This window comes from Saccostrea cucullata, unplaced genomic scaffold, assembly GCF_032062105.1.
Source record: "Saccostrea cucullata isolate Sc308-1 unplaced genomic scaffold, CSIRO_AGI_Scuc_v1 ctg3441, whole genome shotgun sequence".
In the NCBI taxonomy this organism is placed as follows: Eukaryota; Metazoa; Mollusca; class Bivalvia; order Ostreida; family Ostreidae; genus Saccostrea; species Saccostrea cuccullata.
Genome location: NW_026939308.1, coordinates 1 through 25446, shown reverse-complemented (window position 1 = coordinate 25446; position 25446 = coordinate 1). Strand labels below are relative to the sequence as shown.

General features: G+C 32.1%; 1 protein-coding gene across 1 annotated transcript; it reads right to left on the bottom strand.

The window, feature by feature from the left end:
- LOC134252740 (ATP-dependent RNA helicase DDX1-like) lies at positions 1-21594 on the bottom strand (the record flags this gene model as incomplete). Its single annotated transcript, XM_062735243.1, has 7 exons — positions 1-302; positions 2989-3109; positions 8966-9064; positions 11448-11490; positions 14469-14541; positions 15210-15282; positions 21521-21594. Coding segments are annotated over 7 exons (605 nt in total), but the record flags the coding sequence as incomplete, so codon positions are not given.
- Positions 21595-25446: the final 3852 nt, after the last annotated feature.

Genomic DNA, 25446 nt, shown 5'->3' with positions numbered 1-25446 from the left:
TGACTGTAAGACAATTTTATTTGACCTGAAATCATGAAACAGACAAACGCTAACAAATGCATATTCCAGCAATTTTTTTCCCAATTGCTACTTAAACTATTTTTCATATAGATTTCCCCATCAAAGATTGCAATAAACGTCAAAACATATTGGCAATAAAGTGCACAAAGAAACAGTCTGCTAACGCTGGACGAACTTTCTGTACTTTAAGTCAATGAATGAAGTCTGGGCTCTCTTCTCTAAATCTGCTAGCTCTTTCACGGCAGGTGCTAAGGATGCTGCATGTCCAATATAAGTTCCACCTTCAAAACAAAAGTTGGATTTCTTGGTCAAACCTTGTGCAATTAAAATGAATTGCGCAAATAAAAATTAAATGTCGGTTTGATTCCTAAGATTCATTGTACCTCAATATTCTCTTTGAAATGAAATAGTTTTCTGGAAAAAACAAGTCTGATTTTTTTGTTCTCACTGAAATTGTGGGGCGAAATTGACATGAATTGCCTTTGAACTTCACAAGTTTATAAAGGAATTAATAAACATTTATCCAAGTTATAGTTACCTCCCTTCATCATATGGTCAAACAACCTTAATTAAGGTTCATCATTCCCTATCAATCAAATGCTGTTTTGCTGTGTCATATCTAATGTTTATTGTTTTCCAATTGCAATGTACACAAATTAAGCAAATCATGCAGTCAAAATTTGACAGGCATTATAACCCTTAATATGACAATTCATAAAAGAATGATAAACAGTGAAATTCTACTTTTTCAGAAGGGCAAATGCATTTTTGCACAATAATAATGCCCCTTAATTAGGTTTAATCTGGGGACAGTCTGTACAGTTCACCTCTACATCTGATAAAAATCACAAATTTGAGGAAAATAAAGATAGATTTCCTGTTCCTCCCTGACCTTTGCAGTAAAACCCATATAACCAGGATGCTGTGTATTTCTAAATTTTGTCTTGTGATATCCAAGTTCCTTTAGTCATTTCATAGATTAAACTGCTGTCTCATTCAGAATGCTGTTTTATACTTTATTTAATTACATGTAATAAGAAATTGATTTAAATGCAATTGTAAAACGAGTTCATATAAGTCAAGTTTATACTTATAAAATATTAAGTTTAGCCAGTGATAAATTTTATCTTGTATGAATCAGCAGTTTACCTTTAAAAGATCAATGGGTACACAATCAAAATATCTCAGTCTAGCATTAAATGACATGATGTATTTTCACAGAAACTTGATGATGGTAATGACTATAAAAACAACTCTATCAAAGGAGTCAAGTATCAAATGAGAAAAGACACTGTCTGATAAAAAGTGATATATCAAATGATATTAAATCCTATTACTGATTTGATTTCACACATAAATAAAGATTACCTAGCAAGTACATTTTTTTCTATCTCACATAACTGCAATGAAAGGGTCACATGCATGACAATAGCTTTTTCAAAAATTATATTGAATTTCTTTCAGATGACCAGCGAGTTTTCAATGGGTTTTTATACATAACACGTCTACCAGAGACTTTTTGTCTGGATTTATGTTTACTTTATAGTAAACTGCTGATACATAGAACTTAGTTCAACTGTTGTGTGAATTTTCTGTTGATGAAATTATTGAAGTCTGAAGTATATGACCATAGAGAATTGAATGTAAATGAACTTTGAATAGAGGTATATTTAATGAAATGTCCATCTGTCGTTAACACTGTTCCTCTTTCCAATCTATCAGCATGAAGTTAAGAAGTTAAATGGTTAATTTCAAGATTCAATACTGTAAAACGAGAAAATTTGGTGCATACGTATTTTAGCGCAAACGCAAGTGGGAATGCATTGGCGCAAATAAATTTTAGCGCTTGCGCTTGTCAGTAAAATATGTAAATGTGATATTGTTTGTCAAGCACGGAAACACAATAGCACTCCCGTATATCAGTAAACATTCGTTACGTTTACTGCTGTACATGTTGCTATCACATGGACGTGGTACAATGTTAAAATTTATTTTATTTCTATTTTCAATTAAAAGAAATGGAGTATTAACTCATTTAAATCGTATAAAAACATTGCATGCATCGACAGAAAATTACTAATAGATAAAACGGTAATCCTAATAATGTATTGTCTGCAAGCTCAATCACCATGCTTGATTGCATTGTTTACCTCGAGGCGATAGGTGATTGACACGCCGAGAAGCCAAACTTTGAAGGTGCTAATGATGACAATCGGGTAACAACTACCGGGGTAACAATAGCTTAATTAAATTATAATTTGGCAGAACTTTCTGCCTTCCGAACACGTGGAGTGCTAATGTGTTTATAAAATCCAATGAACCTTCGACATTACGTAATCGTGCGTTCCGGTTTACATGTACTTATGTAAAAGCTTTGAACACACATAAAAAATGTCAGATATTTCAAAATCCTTTAGCGCACAATAAATTTTAGCGCTCAGGGGCTCTTGCGCCAAGGCGCTAAAATTAGTAGTGCGCCAAATTTTCTCATTTTACAGTATTGGATGCAATGAAATTCATGAATTTTTTTAGTTTGTGGTAAATACCATGAATCAAGAACATTCACATTGCTTTTTTTTCCCATTTTATCACCATATTACAGAGTAATTTTTTGGGGGGTGCCAAATTCCAGAATTTGCAGAATGATGAAAAAATGGCATTTTTTACAGAACAATTTTGTCATACACCATAAGTGAATAATGAGTTCATTGGATTAAAAAAATGCTCTTTTCAAATCTTGCTCTACAAGATTATATCAGGTAAAATTATGTGGTATTTGAGCTTATGGCTGCCTCATCATAAAAATTCATTGTTGTACATTGCACCTCAGTTTTATTTTTCTGGCATACACTTTTTGATCAGATTTGTAATATTGAAGTAGAATTTTAAAACACTTCCTTTTGAAAGACTCAAATACAATTTCATTTTTAAAAACTGCAAACAATACAAAAGTAAAACCCCACTCACCAGTATTCTTGCGTTTTTGACCGTAGGTCACTTTGCCATCAAACTCGTTGACAGGAACTTTCATACTTGGATCCACCTTGTCAATAGTGATATCTAGATGTTCTTGTACATCCTCAAGTAACTACAAACAAACAATCATTAGTGATATCTAGATGTTCCTGACATCTAGTAACTACAACAAACAGTCAATAGTGATATCTAGATGTTCCTGTACATCCTCCAGTTACTATCAACAAACAATCAATAGTGATATCTAGATGTTCCTGTACATCCTCAAGTAACTACAAACAAACAATCAATAGTGATATCTAGATGCTCCTGTACATACTCCAGTAACTACAAAAAATAAATCAAAAGTGATATCTAGATGTTCCTGTACATCCTCTAGTAACTACAAACAAACAATCATTAGTGATATCTAGATGTTCCTGTACATCCTCTAGTAACTACAAAAAAACAATCATGAGTGATATCTAGATGTTCCTGTTCATCCTCTAGTAACTACAAACAAAAAATCATTAGTGATATCTAGATGTTCCTGTATATCCTTTAGTTACTACAAGCAAACAATCATTAGTGATATCTAGATGTTCCTGTATATCCTTTAGTTACTACAAGCAAACAATCATTAGTGATATCTAGATGTTCCTGACATCTAGTAACTACAACAAACAGTCAATAGTGATATCTAGATGTTCCTGTACATCCTCCAGTTACTATCAACAAACAATCAATAGTGATATCTAGATGTTCCTGTACATCCTCTAGTAACTACAAAAAAACAATCATTAGTGATATCTAGATGTTCCTGTACATCCTCCAGTAACTACAAACAAACAATCACTAGTGATATCTAGATGTTCTTGTGCATCCTCCAGTAATTACAAACAAACAGTCAAAAGTGATATCTAGATGTTCCTGTACATCCTCCAGTAACTACAAACAGTCAAAAGTGATATCTAGATGTTCCTGTACATCCTCCAGTAACTACAAACAAACAATAGTGATATCTTGATGTTCCTGTACATCCTCTAGTATCTACAAACAAACAATCAATAGTGATATCTAGATGTTCCTGACATCTTCTAGTAACTAGAAACAAACAATCAAATGTGATATCTAGATGTTCCTGTTCATCCTCTAGTAACTACAAACAAACAATCATTAGTGATATCTAGATGTTCCTGTATATCCTTTAGTTACTACAAGCAAACAATCAATAGTGATATCTAGATGTTCCTGACATCTAGTAACTACAACAAACAGTCAATAGTGATATCTAGATGTTCCTGTACATCCTCTAGTTACTATCAACAAACAATCAATAGTGATATCTAGATGTTCCTGTACATCCTCCAGTAACTACAAAAAAAACCAATCAATAGTGATATCTAGATGTTCCTGTACGTCCTCTAGTAACTACAAAAAAACAATCAATAGTGATATCTAGATGTTCCTGTACATACTCCAGTAACTACAAAAAAAAACAATCAATAGTGATATCTAGATGTTCCTGTACATCCTCAAGTAACTACAAACAAACAATCAATAGTGATATCTAGATGCTCCTGTACATACTCCAGTAACTACAAAAAATAAATCAAAAGTGATATCTAGATGTTCCTGTACATCCTCTAGTAACTACAAACAAACAATCATTAGTGATATCTAGATGTTCCTGTACATCCTCTAGTAACTACAAAAAAACAATCATGAGTGATATCTAGATGTTCTTGTTCATCCTCCAGTAACTACAAACAAAAAATCATTAGTGATATCTAGATGTTCCTGTATATCCTTTAGTTACTACAAGCAAACAATCATTAGTGATATCTAGATGTTCCTGTATATCCTTTAGTTACTACAAGCAAACAATCATTAGTGATATCTAGATGTTCCTGACATCTAGTAACTACAACAAACAGTCAATAGTGATATCTAGATGTTCCTGTACATCCTCCAGTTACTATCAACAAACAATCAATAGTGATATCTAGATGTTCCTGTACATCCTCTAGTAACTACAAAAAAACAATCATTAGTGATATCTAGATGTTCCTGTACATCCTCTAGTAACTACAAACAAACAATCACTAGTGATTTCTAGATGTTCTTGTGCATCCTCCAGTAATTACAAACAAACAGTCAAAATGATATCTAGATGTTCCTGTACATCCTCCAGTAACTACAAACAGTCAAAAGTGATATCTAGATGTTCTTGTACATCCTCCAGTAACTACAAACAAACAATAGTGATATCTTGATGTTCCTGTACATCTTCTAGTATCTACAAACAAACAATCAATAGTGATATCTAGATGTTCCTGACATCTTCTAGTAACTAGAAACAAACAATCAAATGTGATATCTAGATGTTCCTGTTCATCCTCTAGTAACTACAAACAAACAATCATTAGTGATATCTAGATGTTCCTGTATATCCATTAGTTACTACAAGCAAACAATCAATAGTGATATCTAGATGTTCCTGACATCTAGTAACTACAACAAACAGTCAATAGTGATATCTAGATGTTCCTGTACATCCTCTAGTTATTATCAACAAACAATCAATAGTGATATCTAGATGTTCCTGTACATCCTCCAGTAACTACAAAAAAAAACCAATCAATAGTGATATCTAGATGTTCCTGTACGTCCTCTAGTAACTACAAACAAACAATCAATAGTGATATCTAGATGTTCCTGTACATCCTCTAGTAACTACAAACAAACAATCAATAGTGATATCTAGATGTTCCTGTACATCCTCTAGTAACTACAAACAAACAATCAATCGTGATATCTAGATGTTCCTGTACATCCTCTAGAAACTACAAACAAACAATAAATAGTGATATCTACATAAGTATCAGTTACTGAATTTGCAAAATTACATATTCTTAAACTTGGATGAATTGTTCACTGCTTTTAAAAATTGTAAGATGAATAACAGGAAGAAGAAATTGTGACAACAAGACAGATGGACTGGAATAACAAAAAAATATGCCTTGCAATTACTTTTTGTATAAGGGATAATTTTATTGTTTTCAGGGTACAGAGAGACCCATCAATTTGTGTCCTTTATGAAAATTTAAGCGAATCACCACATTTCTTCCACTGTGAAATCAAATCCCCACACACCAATTTTTTCCATAAACCACAGAAATTTGACCCCTTAAAAATATGCGATTTTTAACAGTACCCAAACTCTCTTTTAGAAACTGCAGGTAAAAAAACAATCCAACAGGCAACCAAACAACCAGGGTAATGACTTCTTGTCCATAGTGACAACTACATTTTTTTTATTCATCCTATAGTATATACCGGTATTTGTAACTATACAAACAAAAAACATCAAAGAGTTGGCAGATTACTAAGAGTGATGACCTGTCTTATCAATGGGCTTAAAATGAATGAATCAAAAGCTCCTGTCAATGGTGTGACAGTCAAAACACCCATTCTCTACTTTGCTATTTGACTAAAGGGTGAGGTTATTTTCCCATCATGCGACAGCCTGAAGAGCGGATAGAGCATACCATGGTTTCATTATTATTCGTGGAGCACCAATTTTCGTGGATTTCGTTGTCAAGTCGATCCCCGAAATCAAATGTTCATCGAAGTTTGGTGCCTCCATTTTGATAAATCTTTAAAAAGCCCATTCCAGCTTTCAATAATATATATTAAATATCCCCCTTTCTTAATAGATTGACTTTAAAGACGTATTATATCATTTTAAGAATATTAAAAAAAAAAAAAAAGGAATTATAATAAGAAATAATTTTACATAATTATCTCAACTTTTTGAGTAAAAATGTTTTAATATTCTGCACAGAGATAAGGCCATAATAAAAATATTCCTAGATTCTCATCCCCGCCCGCCCCGATTTTATACCCCCGCCTCGTTTTTTTTATATTTCTGTTTTTCTTCGTCGTAATTCTGATCGGGATCGGTATTCATCTACCACTCTACTTTCGTTTTAAATCCCGCGAAAGTCGACATGATTTTGACAGCTGAAAAGATGGTAATTGCTGTAATACATGCGTATATATTCTAAACAAGAGTCATTGCTTAAAAAAAATTGGTGATGATGTGAAGTAAGAGATAGCTGAACATTTACTATAACCTTTATTCGGGTATTGTAGATAAAATTACACCGATTGACCAAGTCAATAAAAAATCTGCAAAATTGAAAAAAAAAAAAAATATAAAATAAAAGCCGCCCGCCCGCCTCGACTTTTAAAAAAATTGGGATGAGAATCTAGCAATTTATTTATTATGGCCTAAACAAACAACACGTAGATCTGTCAATGCAATGCATTTAGCAATCTGCGGATATCCCTAAAGGATGGTCATTAGGCGTAAATGTTTTAAATTTTTTTTCTCGAACAACTTAAGTGTCCAATCCCAAAGAAACGAGAGAAAAAATGAAAAGATGATAGACAATTTTTAGACGGCGTCACGTGACCCCGTCAGTTAGTTTACTGTCAGAGCCCTCAAAACGGAAACCGTGGTGATAACACATGAATTAAATCTAAGCATATGAAAGAGTGTGCAGAAATTGTTGTGATCAAAATATAAACATTATGTATCAAACTGAAGAAAATGATATGAACTTTTTTCTAAATCAAATTAATGAAGCATTTTGTAAATGTAAACTCAAAATATTGATTGTAAAACACACTAGTAAACAAAGTACTCTCCTGCGTAGTATTACGACTGTGTACGCATCATCCATTGTTTACTTCTGGAAGGATATTAATTCAGACCAGGTGAAATTCGGACAGTTCAAAAAGGTTTCAAGACTTGGCAATTATTGAAATTTCCACTTCAAATTAATTAAATGAAAAACGCAAATTTATATTATTCACAGTTTGTTTTTAGTATGTTGATTAAAAAAAATATTAAAACTCGTAAAAAAAAATATCACATTTGTGATATCTAGCATGAAAATTATTTTGACCCCGTCTTTCAGTACTGTCTCAGTACTTTGATTTTTCTGTTAGGACCATTATCCAAGAATTAACGTATCTTAGAAACTGTGAATTTTACTAAATCCACAAAAATTGATGCCCACAAATATTAATGAAACCACAGTATATGGGTGTGAGGGTGTGTAGGTTTGTTTGTGTTAAGCTTGTGAGAGAACTTTTAAGTCACCAAACTTTAATTTTTTCCTTATTGTAATAATTAATTTTTTCTTATTTTTGCAAATTGGTGACCTAGGAGCTACAAATCTTCTCTGCTTGAGAAAATTTGGACAGATAAAGCAGACAGCTATCCAGATCTAAGCATAAAATCCTTTGATTTACGTTGTCGCTTTTTTTGTCCTCACTTGGATATCATTTCTTGGTGTTTATTTCCTTCTCTGTATGATAGTATCCAATATTTACTCTTATTCCTGATACCTTACCTTATTTACTTATCTGTCCAAATTTTCTTAAGCAGAGAGCTGGAGTTCTGCAGCTAGGGACCTGAGTAATTATCACTCCAATTTCATGTGGTACATTGTAGCATAACAATATAAAAATTAACTTGCAAATTCTGGATGTATGGAACATTGTCATCTATGCAAATATTTCTTGTAAAATGGTGAGCAAATATGCAAGAATATGTACTGTCAAGGAATTGGCAATTTGATAACATTTCTCAGAACATCCCAGTGTCATATAAATTCAATATTATAATGAAGAAAATTCTTGAAAGCAAGTGGCATTTTATAAGCATTAATAAGACTCATCCTTGAGAATATTATCATTCTCTTTCCAAACAATACTGCTTATTTGCACAAAATGTGAGACTTGCTGCTACATGCAATGATTGCCAAGGGTAGATGACTAATTTGAAAGCTTATGAAATGGTTTCAGATGAGGTGTGAAAGAGGCTTTAAATAGCTACATAAAAATTACCACAAAACTGATTAGTCTGCCTGCTAACTGAAGTTGATATGATGACATTGGTGTGTGTAATTCTTACCTTAGGTTCATCATACCAGATACAGCATCCCCCGTGGTCTGTCAGGTTTGTGTTGTAACAACCCCTCCCTCTCGTGTTACAGTTAGAGTGGTACCATACCTAGTCAATAAAAATGTCAATTTTAATAATCACAAGACTGCAGCAAATTTCTTCCTAATACTGTATACATGGAAATTTTTGCCCCTTTTGCCCTTCTCACAAGTGGGCAAATTTAGATCGGGGCGAATTCAAAGAACAAAGTATTAAATATTTCTTGAACAGAACTGTAACTGGGCAAATTTTAAATGGGGCAAAATTGTTAGCAGGTGTAAAAAGGTGAAAATAACCCTGTATACAGTATACATAAATAATAGACTTTCTGCACTATATGACAGTGGATGTAATTCTAGAGCAATTTTAATTTGATACATGTAATTATAACCAAATGATGCAACCCTCAGCACCACTGTGATACTTTTTTAAAATAAACTACCTATGAGGAAACATCAGATTAAGTTGTCGCAAATGCACAGCTAGATATGGGTTCATCTTCATGAAATGTAACTTGAACTTAGATTTCTGATGAAGTCAGTGAAATTATTTACGTCAAACGATGTAAGCGATATAGGTTTTTGTTGCAAGCAAGAAAAGTCATATAAAGTACACCCCCCCTTTGCCCAACAAGCACAACCATACAAATTAATTGTGAAGAGTCATGATTTAATATCTATTTTAGAACGTACACTATCCTCTCAATGAACCTAGGTATGAAATGACAAATCAAACTTGTTCATAAAACTGAGGTGGGAAGCAATAACTTTAGATTGCTATGAACAAAATTATTTCTATTTTTATATATTAATGTCTACTGACATCACTAAGGTGAAAGTCCCAGATTTATATACTTAAGCAGGATTTACCTAATTCTAATGAGATTGATTTTTTTTCATATTAAAATTTCATATGGATTTCCCTCTGTATAAATGCTATTCCATGTAACTTTTGACCATCTTTTACGCTCCTCTAATTATAGAGGGTGGCTGTATGATTCAAACAGACTTGAATTTACACCACAAGGGAATGGTTTTCCCAGGGAGGCAGGGATTCTTAAGAAGATTTTTAAATAACACCCTCAATTCCCAGATTTTTTAAAATTACTTCCCTTTTAAACAAGGCATGTCCATTTATTTTAATCACTATTCTATCAAGCTTTATCATTATCCCAAGGACATTTTAATTTGTTCAAACGGTTAGACTCTCTTAGTGATTCTGGATAAAAAGTTTAAAAAAATCAAATAAACCTGAAAAGCTTACTGAAGACAAAAGATGTTTGTGAAACACTTAACCCCCCCCCCCCCCATACATGAAAAGAAAATGAATGGAAACTGCAAATAATGGTAATTGAAATTTTTCTGAGTTCAAGGGGCATGACTCTGTCAAAAATTGCTCAATCTTAGCCAAAATACAACCTGACCTGGATATTCTTACAATAAATCTTTACACCAAATTCCATTTAAGAAATAAACAGCAATCTTACAAAGTTCTCTGGGAAATGAACTTAGTTGGTCACATGATCAAATCCTGTGAAGCCCTATGGGCTTTTCAGAAGATTTGATCACGACTTCACTAAGTTCATTTCCCAGCGAACTTTTTAACATAGTTGTTTATCACTTTTATTTACATTTGAGATGGATAAATTCCAAATAAAAATGCATTTATTACACAAACGGTCCGTCGTATTGTTACGTTGTGACGTGTAATGACCTATAAGCTGTTTGATCTTGAAAGTTCGTCTCACTACAACATTTGAATATTTACAATGATGTTAGTTCAGGAATTCCTTGTTTATAATGTAAGAACAGTGACCCCTACTGAGAATAATCTTAACTATTTTATGCGTTCTTAATATTTGAAGTCAAAATCTGTGATATCTCCTGTTTTAGTTTAAATTCAAATAATTTCAGGTTAAAAAGGTAAGTGTGATTTTAGGTTTAAAATTATAGTATTTAAGACATTCTTCACACCAAAGAAAAATTTATTAAATATCTGTTGAATGAAAAATATCTATAGATTTCAATTAATTTATCTTTTTCATCGCTTTTAACTTGGTAGTTCCGAAACCATACAGAAATATATGTAATCAAGTTATTTTCTTGCCACGTGGTTCGAACATGCTATGACCTCTGACCCTCAAATAAGCACATACAGAATTGAACATGTTTTCTCTTTAATAGGTTCATCTGAGAAAAATATTTGCAAATGTGAATATTTCAGCATGTGCAACCTATGCGAAGAAAATGAATGGAACTTGTTTGTGGAACAACAGACAGCAAGATAAACAACAGACAGACAGAGAACTTATTTTTGACCTTTTTTATGAGGAATTTTTAAAGTTTAAGTATTAAACTGTATAATGAACATAGTTGAATATAAGTGATTCAATCATTTAAAAGATCGAAGCTGAAGTTTACATATTTACAACAGTCAGCAGTATATATCTTACCTTCTCTTTCACTGTAGAGACTAGAGATATTGCAAGACCCATTCTATAAAATAAAAGAAAGCAGACAAGTTATCACATGAAACATAAAAAAAATTATGACCAAGGTTTTAAAATGCTAAGTTAAAGAACCACGAACGATAGTATTGTTCTCCCGCCTACCTCTAAGTCAATTCTCAAAAGTTAACATATTCGAATGATTTTCGATATTTTTATAGATATTTATATTAATTTTCATAAAACGTTACTTGTTTGGGATATCAAAGAGAGATTATTCTATAATTTTGGTTAAACTTGTGTTTTTCACTATAGAAATCAAAGGAAAACAGAAAATATTTTTAAAACATCTTTCCCCCCCCCCCCCCCCCCCGTGAAACAAAAATTCCTTTTTACAGGTAATATGGACTCTCAATTTACAAATTCATGCCAAAGCTTTTTGTGTTTCACGGGGGGGAACATATGTTTATAGACAAAAAACGGAAAAAATGTTGATTTTTCACCAACTTTAAAGCTATTTACAACTAAATAATTGAAATTTATTTATCTAAATATGTTTAATTTATTTGCGTAAAACATAATAAAAGATATGAGATACATTTTATGATATTTAAGACTATTTCAAAATATGGCGATTCTTGAAAGTTCGATTTTACCAGAAAATATCGCCTACCCCCCTTTTTTCAAGAGCTGGAATTAATGATAATTTACTATCTAGCGCTGGAAATAAAATGATTAATCAATTACCATAGAACTGTTCTTTGTATTAAACAAAGATTTAATGGCCAATTTGCCACTAAAATTGAATTTAATGGGTGCAAAATGTAGGCGGGAATCAAGAGTTAGAGTTCGTAGTTCTTTTAGACTTAGGCTAAGGTACAGTCAAACTTTCTTAACTCAAATTCAAATGGACTGATATAACATTCAATTTAATAAAATATATGCATGATTCGAGATAAAAAGGTGAAAAAAAAATTTATTGGAATTGACAAAGCACTTCACATATAATTGAGATATCGGTGTTCAAGATAACAATTTTCATGAGATGGTAACTTATATTTAGCAACTTTCAAAAGAACACCTTTTTAAAACCAATTCTTTTTAGTAGATCTATACAGTGGACCTTCAGATATCCGGACGCCAGATATCTGGATGCTTCAGTATCCGGACGATTTTTCATCGGAACGAAATTTTTAAATGCTGTGTTGTCTTGTTTAATTGGTGATTCAGATATCCGGATGCTTCACATATCCGGACAAATGGACTGGGAACCAAAGCGTCCGGATAAATGAGGGTCCACTGTAATTGGCTTAATTTAAGATTAGATTTTAAAACTTTTTTTTTTACTATTCTTGTCAAGTCCAACCCTAAGGAAAATTTAAGCCCTAATAATTCAAACTAAAATGAAATCTGTTTCCAATCTAACCCAGTTTATTTCCATTTTTTATTATTATTATAATACATAATACGATTCCACTTTCATTGACAGATAGATAAAATTATATTAAAACAGTAGATACTGACACAAACTATAAAAACTCTATTAAACAGGCGATTAGATTGATATTAAACTGACAATAGGTTGCTATATTTTTCCTCATAAGATAAAACATAGATAAATTTGGACAAATCTCATCTTTTGTGATGCATCTAACATGACATTGGGCTTGTCTTCAGCAATTATTCTTCTGTATGTATGACAGAAATTGCATTTTAATCCAATCCACAGATCATTCAGTCATGGAAATAGATTTTATTTTGACATCAAATATGCATGAACAAGGTTCTTTTTTTTTTTAAGGCTGGCCATGGTCTTAATGTTAGTTGACGATATGTAACACAAATACTGTCAAACTTTTTTTCAGAAATTGGCAGCATTTCTCAGAGATTAATCTTTTTATTGGTAACTTGAATAATGTTTTATTAATTATAAGATTTTGCATATATAAGGTTAAAAACTCAATTTTGTGTAGAATTATATAGAAAGCAACACAGTATCCTATCACTAAGCACCAAAGAAAACTTATGATTTCTTAATACAAATTCATTATATATGTCATTTCAAATCAAAATCAGTCAAAAAATATTTATTAATCCGTGCATCAATTTTTTTCGTTTACCCTTAAGTTTATTTTAAATTTGTTCATCATGTTTAACAAATAATTTAACATGAAGCAAAAAATTGAAAGAGTAGTTAATTTTCATGACAGTATAGAATTCAAAATAGTATGACAGTAATATAATGATGACTCAAAGACATTAACCCACCTTGGCACAGATAGGCAGATGGTTTAATTAGCAGATTTTACATATATAACATTAGATAAATGTATTATCAAAGTGTTATCTTAATGTAATACAATAACCTTCATCACTTTAATTCACACATTTTTCATGTAGTCCCACCCATACAAATTATGGCAGGATTACATCAAAGCATGATCTATTTAATTGTTTTTATGAAAATTTTAATGAATTTGTGGGCAAAGGTGTAAATAAGCTTTGATATAGAAATTTACACAATGGATGAGGCAGCTGTTTTAAAAAAACAAATTAAAAGGTTCTTGGGCCTTATTGGTCACACAAGTAATACAAGTTTCTAAGGCAGTTATCACTATGGCCTTCTCTGTAACACTCAATTCATGTGACAAAAAGGTTACAGATAGGTGGGTACTAAATAATCATTATCACATTCATCCTTCTCCCAGAAATTAAGGAGTAGAGAAGATATGGTTTGCTGTATATTAACCTACTATATATGCCTTAAAGTTCTTGTCACTAACAAAGAATGTGCCACTTGGTTACCAGAAATACTAATAGATGGCACTTTATTATCCCTTACCTTTCTACTTTTCCAACTCTTCCAATATGATGGATGTACCAGAAATACCAATAGATGTACCAGAAATATCAATAGATGGTACTTTTATCCACCTTACCTTCCTGCTCTTCCAGTCCAATGGATATACCAGAAATATCAATGGATGTGCCAGAAATATCAATAGATGGCACTTTTATCCACCTTACCTTTCTGCTCTTCCAACTCTTCCAATCCGATGGATGTAGTTCTGCTTCTCATCAGGGAGAGTAACATTAATAACTGAAACAGACAGTGTCCATTATAATGATAATTTCAAAAGAAAGAAACCTGTACCAAGTTACAAATTATCAATAATAGTAATACAGTTGCATATTTTTATCCAAGAAATTTTAGGGTGCCCAAGATGATGCTAATGGGATATGATGCTCAGATGAATCAAACTGAAGACCAATATTAACAATCAAAACTTGTTATCTTGAACCAAATGGGACCAAGAAAAAAAACTTTGAAATCTCAAATAAATTCCGATATAAATAAATAAAATGAAACTTCATATAGAAAAAGTGCTCAGGGCATATAATTCGCTTCATCATATCCACGGTATTTGGGATGACAAAGTTCTAGATAATGACTTTCAACTATGTTTCAATTTTCTTTTCAAATTGTACTCTCACATCAACAATCTTTGATGAATCCTTTACCCTTGCAAAACTCACCAAGGTAAAAAAAAAACAATAGGGAAAAATGGTTTATAAAGAATATAACATTGAAAAAAGACAATGTCACTGCATGGTTGTCTTCAGTTTGAAAGGATCAATGACTGAATACAGGTTAGAGACATCAAACATATTAACTTATTTGAACTTAAAACAAATTTAAAAAAAAAACAATAAAACTTAATCTGCCATTGCAGGATTAAATACATGTACTTCATAACGTTTCCCTACCGTATGGTAAACCACTGATGTCAATGCCCCTAGCTGCTACATCTGTACAGATCAGGTACTTCACTTTATTATCCTGTTTGAAAAAAAAATACCATAGGTCTTAATTAATACTGTATTTAATTTCTGAAAAGCTCATGAAGGTATAACGACTTAATATTGTAAAAGTAAAATACTTATAAGAAGTACCAAGGACTGACAATTTTGCTCCATCATTAAATTAATGTTGTTTTTTGCAATATCTGTTACTTTCACAATATATTTTATTTAAAAGTCACAGAAATGGGTCCTAAAGGGCACTAAATCTTGTTCATTTAACTATGGAATGCTGTTTTTACTTTAAGTTAGTAATACCCAAAGTAAAAGCAAACAGGAGGTAAAGAATTATCTTTCCAAATGACATTTTCTCTGAAAACTGTACCTGTGGGTGATATTAAACATAAAATTAACTTTGGACATTCTTATTTTAAGCATACTAAAACAAACATTTTTTTTTTTTTTTTTTTTTTCACAAATATTTCCCATCATCAATACAATGACATGTTTTTTTTTAAAATAATGAATAGCAGTGCCTCAAAGGAACCAATATAAAATCAGATCAAAACCACTGGATTTTCTGACATCCGTATAAATTTGAGTGTAAATTAGCTGTTTACTTTACCCACTGACGAATGTGTCATAATGCATCAAGGTCTATTCAGTTGTGTTGACAAGAGGCCCAGGGCCTTATAGGTCACCTGAGTATCATGCAACAACTTTCCAACAATTGAATTTGGTTTGTGTTTTAAACGAGCCATGAAATTCATAATTTTGAAAGAAGCATCATTGATAATCATAATTATGTGCTTAGCATATTGCTTACTTTGGTTAATCAATACCCAGAGGTATCTGAGGAACAAAGAAAAAATGCATTGCCACTATATAACCAGTAGTACCCCAACCCACAGGAACCACTGACCCTGGGGCAAAAAAATTGTATATTGGTTTCAGAGAAGAAGCTGAAAAAATTTAAATGTCAACGCATGACAGACAAAAACAGATAGGAATAAGTCACCTGAGTGACTCAGGTGACCTTAAAATAAAGGGCAACTTTAATTGTCCCTTGGAAACTGACTTTCAATTCATTCTCGAGATTTATGAAAGCAATATTGAAAATATACAATCGTACATTTTCAAACTAATCTTGTAAAATTTGCTTTATGAAGCCTTATATCACCTTTGAATACAGTGGCTGCAACGTAATTGTTGACAAACCAATCGTGTAGAATCGTTCGCATATCGTGCGTGATCGTTCGTGTAATGTGCGAGATCATGCGTGTATCAGATTCAATCGTTTGCGTTTTTAATCATGCGAGATCGTGCATTTAGAATCGTGTAAATTTCGTTTTGTAAGTTTCAATCGGAATGTTATTTGTAAGATAAGCATTTCCCTTGTTTTTTTAAAATTTATTTATTTAAATCCAAATAAAATGAGTGAAGCGCAATTTACATAATAGAATGCAGAACGAACTAATTATCGCCCGTAAACAAGTTATATAGTAAGTTGTACAATATTAAGTTCTCTTCAAAAAGCGCGGTTAATATTGTGATAAACCGTACTTAGATCTTTAACGCTCTTAATAAAAATCTGATTTTTATTTTTTATTTACAACTAATTGTGGTCAAGATAATTTTGAAATCAATACATCGAAAATAAATATTTGTTTTTACAAATAAATAAACATTTCTCAATGCTTACATAAATATTTAGTCGACAAATATACATGCACACGACATGATTTTTGGGGGTTTTGATTATCTGTGTTTATCTCTTTAGCTTATTTTTAATTAATTAATTTTAAATTTCTGCGAATAAAAAAAGATAAATAATTGACAAGTTCATTTTTAGAGATTCACGGACAGTGAATCAATGAATACATACGGATATAATTTGTAATTTAAGTCATTCCATGCTGCCATTTTTTTTTTTCAATCGTATCCCTGTTTTTGCATAATTATCATGAAATCCAATATTCAATCAAATTATGCGACGCACATACATGTACATCTTCTGATAGAAAAAAACAACAACATTTTCTTAGGTCTGAGAATTACCTTAGAAATAATTATTTATATTCTAAAATATTAAGTCTTACAGGTATTTACCTACATGCAGAAATATCAATATCCGTTTTTTTTCAAAGTCTATGAAATAATATTGATAATTCTTTAAAATCTTAAATTAATATTAAGCCGTATTTCGTTTTGATAATATCGATTCCTAAAGATTTTGAACTATTTTGAGTGAAGAATCGTGCGTTTGCGTTAGCAATCGTGTAAGATCCTGTAACGTGTAGAATTGTGTGCATGAAAGATCGTTCGTGTAACAGGTTTAATCGTGCGTTAATCGTGCGGAATCATTCGTGTAACATGATCATTCATGTAAGTTGTCAACAATAACGTTGCAGCCACTGTATATCGGTCTAAATCTTTGCTCAAAGCAGTGTAGGTGCTATCATGTCGATAAAGCACTGAGTGTTTTTTTCCACATTATGTACACATACACAGTTTTAGAAAGCAGTATACAGAGTGCACAATTATCATGTTGCGTACCCCTCAATACCACAAAAATGTTTTCATGAATGTACATGCAAACGTCAAAGCATTTGTATTGTATTAGAAGCAACTAATAATCATCTAAAACAACCTCAATATTAAAAGTGAGCATGGAGCAGTGTCTTTGGAATATAATCTTTCAATTTCGGCCTTATAAAGTAAAAAAAAAGCACTACGGATTTTCAAGTGACAATTATGTAAATAGTATGCAATAGACACATGAAAACCATGTGTTGCCATCAAATTGTAAAACATGTAGTAGACTTTCATGCTTTGTGACTCATTCAATTCCATATAAGGAATGTGATGTACCTGACCTGTTAATGTAAAGCCCATATTAGCATCTTTTCACAAACAGAGCTGTAAAATATTACAATCAGGGTTGCTTGGAAAATACATTTATAACAAGAAATTTTCCATTTCCCTCATAATTTTTTTTAAATATAGGCCACAGGGCCTCATCAGTCACCTGAGTATAATACAAACTGTAAGGGATCTATAGAAGTTTTTCAATTCAATGATAATGTATGTCACTTTTTATTCGTGAGAACTTTATTTTCGCGTAATTGTGCAAGACAATGTTCTCATGAAACTTTCATTCTCACATATTTAAAGACGTACAACACACTGGGGGAGATAACTCTTGCGATTTCAATTGAACGTTTGACGTGACGTCAAATTTAACGTCAAAAATAAAGCGTCAAAACGACGAGTAAAACGATCCCGATGTATATCAATCATGAAAGAAAATTGAGATATGGGGCTTGGCTGTGATTATGCGTACCATACTCAATCACTAAGTATTTTTTTAATTAATCCGATTAAACTCCGTAAAAAGCAAGACATAAAATAGTTAAATACCATCCCTAAATGTTTATTTCATTTCATTTCATATACAATAAATTGTATTTTTGATCAAAGCGCAGCATTTTTTTTATTTTGAAAATTTTATTTTACATTGCCGAAATTCTCATTATGTACAATTGGCGATATAACATTCCGATTAATGGTCTTCATTACAATTTGTGCATACACGATATAAATATTGTTTTTCTTCTTTAATTAAATAGAACAACAATTTAAATAAACAAAAAAAACTTTTTACAATGTAAAGACGATGTTGTTCTCAGCCCCTTACTGATCAAAGAGGAACAACTCTGAAAATGTAGATGTTTATTTTCCTCCCTTTATTTACGGTTTTCCACAGAATCAGATACATTTACAGCAAGACCTGATAAATCCGAGAATTGAATACTATAGACCTCATATACACAATGTAAGTATAGAATTGAAAAGAGTTGTTCACTTGTACTGAAATTATCTGCATTTATGAATATCCTATTGCAACAAATCGTAACTTTGACTTTCTGTCAACAATGTCGGTTCGCATTTCCTCGAATCAAAACAAAACGTAGCCTATAAGATTTTAAAAAATATCAATGTGCGATTTGATATAAATTGAAATAGATGAAGAGTTTTATGTTTGATATTTTGAAGTTAATGTGGAAGAATACGGAATTTTCATTTTAACTTTAGAAGCGACGACATTGAAAGAAATGCGTACAATATCACGAGGGGTGTATGTGCACCTAATGCAAATGTCGATGTATCCCCACGGCCACATACTGTATCGTTTGAAATAATGACATGAAAGAAACTACAATTATTCCATTTATATCACAGGAGAGTTGAACATACACCATTTCTTATTGAATGAAATTAAAGAAATAAAATTAAAAATCAACATATTGAAGTTCAACAAAACTTGAATTCGTATCCAGGTTTCATGTGATATGGAATGCATAACGCATACGTATATGGACTAAACACTAAAATCTTTCAGTAAATTTTTCCTGATACATATAAAAAGAGTAGTCAATATCTATTCTGCATTCATGAATTTAAAAACGAATGCATACCTCCGGGATTCTTGACAAAATACCAGTATATTTGCACCGTAAACGACGTTTCGTCAAACGATAATGGTCTGCGACGCAAAAAAGGAAGGGTTGGGGGTGATAGGGGTATTCAAAAATTGTCTAAAAATCTACATTTAAATACGCTTTACATATTAGAACTTTTAAATTTTGTAAGTTAATATATTTTTTAAACAAAAGCAATATTCCAATTTAATTATTTTTAATGTGTATTTGTAGATTCATATAACAAAATGATCGACCCCGTCTGTAAGACGTGCGGGAACGTGATTTATTGAGAAAGGGGGAGGGGGGTAATTTTCCACTATTAAATCAAAACTGGTCGTTCAAAAATTATTTAAAAAATTATGAAGATTATTTTTACTATCAGCTACCTAAAGAAAGTTTTTTACAAAAATTAAACGACAGGTTTTTTCACAAAAAAATTTTGAATTTGAAAAATACGCAATTTTCAAGGCTTAGAAAATTCATAGTTTTTCAGTTTAAGGTCTTTAAAAATTGTTTTGATGATATGTATATCAAAAAGATGACTATGTTTTTGTGTTAAATGGTTTAAGGAATAAGCCAATGAAATTTGACATTTATATCTAACCTGGTTTTTTTGAAAATCAAGGTTTAAGTAGTTCATTGATTAAAAATTTTCTCTCCTTGTAAACAACTAAAGGGGGGTAACTTTCGGAAGTTCCTGTCCAAAAACCACTCGAACGATTTTGTCCAAAATATGCATACATGCAGTAGGTATAGTCATGTACTATGTAAACAAAAATAACGAAAATTAAACGACAGGAATTTTTGGAGGTAGGTGTGTTGTACATCCTTAAGTATTCCTTAGGATTATGTAAATCAATATTATCCACATTTCATGAAAATTTTGTCTCACTTTTAAAGAGTTATTGACTATCTCATGAAATTAAGGTGTCCCAAAAATTTAGTGATCTATGGTAGATAAACTGCTTCCCAAAAATTTCAGAAGTCTGCTAAAAATAACCTTGCTCAATGTAACATACAAGCTTTTTATTAAGATCCTAGCAATCTCTTTGGATCATACTTGGTTTGCCCAAGAAGATTGTGAATGCAAAATATACAAATACAATGGACACTTGCTTATACAGATATGTTTTGTCACTCGCCTTGTGCTACAATTAATTACATAAAGAGAATTCTCTAATGCCTATATACAGTAAAACATATTGATATACCTTTAAAAATTTGTTCCTAATACAAATCAATACGAAAAAAGTCTAACATTTCTAATGTTTTGCTGAGCGTGCATAAAAAAAATCGATATTGGACCGCTGAGATGTTGGACTGGTCGAATGAGATGTTGGACTGCTTACGTCACAAAATGGGCAGAGCTTAATCACATTTTCATTCGTTGGTGTTCAAAAGTGATGGACCTGAGGTTACATCACGGAAGACAGTACAAAATACATATATGTCCAAAAACAATAATATGAAAGGTAAAACAAAACATTTATTAACTATGTTCTCGGGCAAAATGCGTTTTGTCTGCCTTTGGCCTAACAGCCTCATTATCATTAATTATTATTATTAATAATGAAGCACCCAGGACGGATGGTTCTGCTTCAATATAAGCTCAATTCATTATATCCATTAAGCTTACAATTCAAAGTCGTGGGGAATGAAATTAACTTCGCTGTAAGCACTCACTTCGTAGGGATGTTCACTATAGGCATGTTTTGCTGTAAATGTACGTACTCTAGACTAGCATATAATACCTATCATATCTGTTTCACGCATTCACACTCCTATTTTCATTACCTTAAACTTCTGTAAATTTGCTTTCCTTTCTTGTGGCTTTCTGTCGCCATGTAAACAAACACACGAGTACTTGCCTGTAAAAGGAAACAACTGATCATGAAGCACGTGTTAAAGCTAACAAACTTATCAGGCCTAATCCTCAATGTGTTAGATATGGATTACCATACAAAGTACTTGTTTATAAAATTGTTAGGCTTTGAAAAATATTATGTTTCAGCTTTCCTGACCAACCCTTGATATAATTAACAGTGCAGACCCTGTTTTTTTCATCCTCTTTTGATAAATTTAAGATCTAAAATATTTCTTTCATTTTTAAGATTTATCAAAATTTCTACAATAAAAGAAAATCACAACAATGCTATACAAAAATATTTCTTTTGCAGGCCTAAATTTTTAAGGCCTGACAGTGACTCCCCCCCCCCCCAACATTTTAATTTTTTTTAAAGTCTTATTATAATATCCTACGTTCATTATCTGCATTATCTACAGGAATATTCAAAAAAAAATTTTTTTTGCTATCTTAAATAAAAAAAATTTAATTGATTCATATTTCATACACAACTTTTGTCCAGTCAAAATTCACTTGTGCGAAGTAAAATTTAATTAGGATAATTAAAGTTAAAAAGAAAGAGGGCGTACAAGGTGTGGACAATCCCCCGCTCTGAGACAAAATGTTTCTTAATTTTCTAAATTCAAAGAAAAGTAATATTTTTCTAAAATCATGTTCTCAGTAATGTCATCTTCAAAACTTTTTATTACTCTATTTTACTGAACGACTTAACATTTGATAATCTTTATTTCAGAGTTGACCCTTAAGCATATTTAGTGGAAAATGGGTTTACTAGAGCTATAAAACATAGGTAATCAAAGATTATGAAGCTCACCTCGATGAATGTTATCAGTTTAGGTAATGCAAATCTCATCATATTTTCTTAACACTTGGTTTTTATTCTGACAACAATATTCAAGCAAGTTCTGTTTAAATAGGTCTTAAAATTCATTGGGGATTGTCCTGTACCAAAAACATTAACCTCATCACTCGTTTGGAAAATGTGGGTCAGATCCAGCATCCAAAGCTAGTTTCGATTAGTCCATCCCTAGATGCATCATCAATACAAGTTTGGTCCGGGTAGGGCTTATAGTTACTTGGAAATGGACCTGCTCCAAAAACTTTAACCTGGTCACTCATCTGAAAAATGTAGATCAGATTAAGCATCCGAAGCAAGTCTGGTAGTGTCCATCCCTAGATGCATCATCCATTCAAGTTTGGTCTGGGTAGGGCTTATAGTTACTTGGGAATGGACCTTCTCCAAAAACTTTAACCTGGTCACTCATCTGGAAAATGTAGGTCACATCCAGCATCCGAAGCAAGTCTGGTAGTGTCCATCCCTAGATGCATCATCCATGCAAGTTTGGTCTGGGTAGGGCTTATAGTTTCTTGGGAATAAACCTTCTCCAAAAACTTTAACCTGGTCACTCATCTGGAAAATGTAGGTCACATCCAGCATCCAAATTAAGTCTGGTAGTGTCCATCCCTACATGCATCATCCTTGCAAGTTTGGTCTGGGTAGGGCTTATAGTTACTTGGGAATGGACCTGCTCCAAAAACTTTAACCTGGTCACTCATCTGGAAAATGTAGGTCACATCCAGCATCCGTAGCAAGATTCAGGTAGTGTCCATCCCTAGATGCATCATCCATGCAAGTTTGGTCCAGGTAGGGCTTATAGTTCCTTGGAAATGGACCTGCTCCTAAAACTTTAAAGGTACTTGGACACAGATTTGAAGTTATTATTTTCTCTATAATATTACGACTTATATATTTTAATAGCATTTCACACAAAAATTAATTAAAAATCTTATTTCGTTTTAAAGATATAGAAATTTCAAATTATTATGCTTGTTTTATTGACATATCGTTGCAAGTGGGTCAAGTCTCCATTCTTCGTGAATGCTTAAATGATGGAAACGTAAATGTGAAATCTATTTCATTTTTCCAAAAAATGTAATCTGAACCCATTCTATATGAGAATCGAGAATTTCTGAAAAAATGTATGCTTCAACAATCACACTGACAGACGTCGATAATGCATATACTTCGTAGCGTAGTGGTTAAAGCAGTTGGTCTTGGACCAAACCCTGCCCCATGGAGAGAGTTCGAATCATATGTGAAGCTTTTTCTTTTTTGTTTTTACATATCTTAAAAACATGGGTGAAAAATAAATTATTAATAAAATATCAAAACAATGAAAAACAGAATTAAATGTTTAAAAGATGATTTATACACAACATGACAAAAGGTAAAGGTTTAGATTTATTAAAATGAACACATCACATAATAAATCAAAAAACACTATAAACCACATAATTTTGAAAAAATTAATATAACTTTTAGAATTGAGAAATGTCTTTTTTCAGAGCGGGGGATTGTCCTCGTCTTGTACGCCTCCATTCTTTAAAGATTCTTTTCTTTAAAGCATCAATTTGCATTCTTTTTACTGAATTTTCCTTTCAGTCAAAACTTAAATTTTTCTGCCAATTCACAGTTCTCACGATTTTTTTTCCCCCAAACTCTGCATCATTTGATTTCTTTTTAAATCCCAAGGCATCTAACTAGTACTAATTAAATTGATCACAGAAGTTCGAATTGAAAAAGTAATTCAAACTAGAGCCGAGCTCGTTGCAAAGCAACGAATAGGTCTTCCGTTGGAGCTACGGAAAGGAAGACGTAACCTTGAGTCTAGGTCAAACAATTCTAAAGTTATGTTAGTAAGCAACCTAAAGGCTTGTTAAGGAAGCAACTTACAATGTTTCGCCAGGAAAAAGACTGTAAAGGAATGCTCTGTGCATGACCTTGAACTTTCTAAATGACCTTGCGACAAGCAATGACAAACTCTTTTATAAAAATACATAATCTGTGTGTTACCAACTGGAAAAGTTTACGTATGTTTTTTAGATATTCTTTTAGTCCATACATGCACCCAAAACATTTTATCTTTAGTGACCTTGAAGTTGAGTCAAGGACATGCCCCACCATGCATTATATCAGCAATGCTTCACTGGTACAAATACGGTTGAGAATTTAAAGTTTCTCTGTCAGTAACATTGACTCGTCCAAAAGACTGGATATGTTCTGCAAATTTTTTTCTGAACATATATCGAATCGAAAGAATTTATTAGGTTCAAAACTATGATTTACATAACGATTTAACTAGAAATATATCTATAGGACATGAATGCCCCGCCGAGTGTTTATTAGTAAATAATGCAACATTAAATCTGTATAAGTGTATGACATTTGTTGAGAATATCTTGAATAGTTTCTTAAAAATTGAAATCTTAAAAATGGATATAGATTAAAAAATTCCCTTCAGATAATGCATATATGCATAAGCTTACATAAAAATATCTGAAATGGTTTCTTTAATACTAAGAAAAATGCAGATTAAAGACAAGTGAGGTCAATGTCACAGGAAAGTGCAAGATCAAAATGTATCAGGATACTAAAGTTTGATAAAAATGTCTTGAATGGATTCTTCAAAACTGAAGGTCGCCCGTGTGGCACAGTGGTTAGAGCATCTGTTCTACACTAAGGTTTGGATAGCTCTCAAAAGTGTGTATCAGCATATGAAGTTGAGTAAAAATATAAATACTTTCTTCAAAACTGAGCTAAATACTAACTGAACTAGTGCTAATTGTAACGGGGACCGTTACAGATGTTCCCCAAACGCTCCCCAACTCCCTTTTGGTGTCATATTCCCTGTAAGCTTCATTAAATAAGACAAACTCTATGCATCTGAGATTTTAACAACATTTACAAAGAGGTGTACAAAAATCATTTAAACTTTAGCATTGCACGGGTGCACATGTGAATGCATTTGCGCCATGACCATATCATCTTGTCTACACAATCTATATTTTTAATACA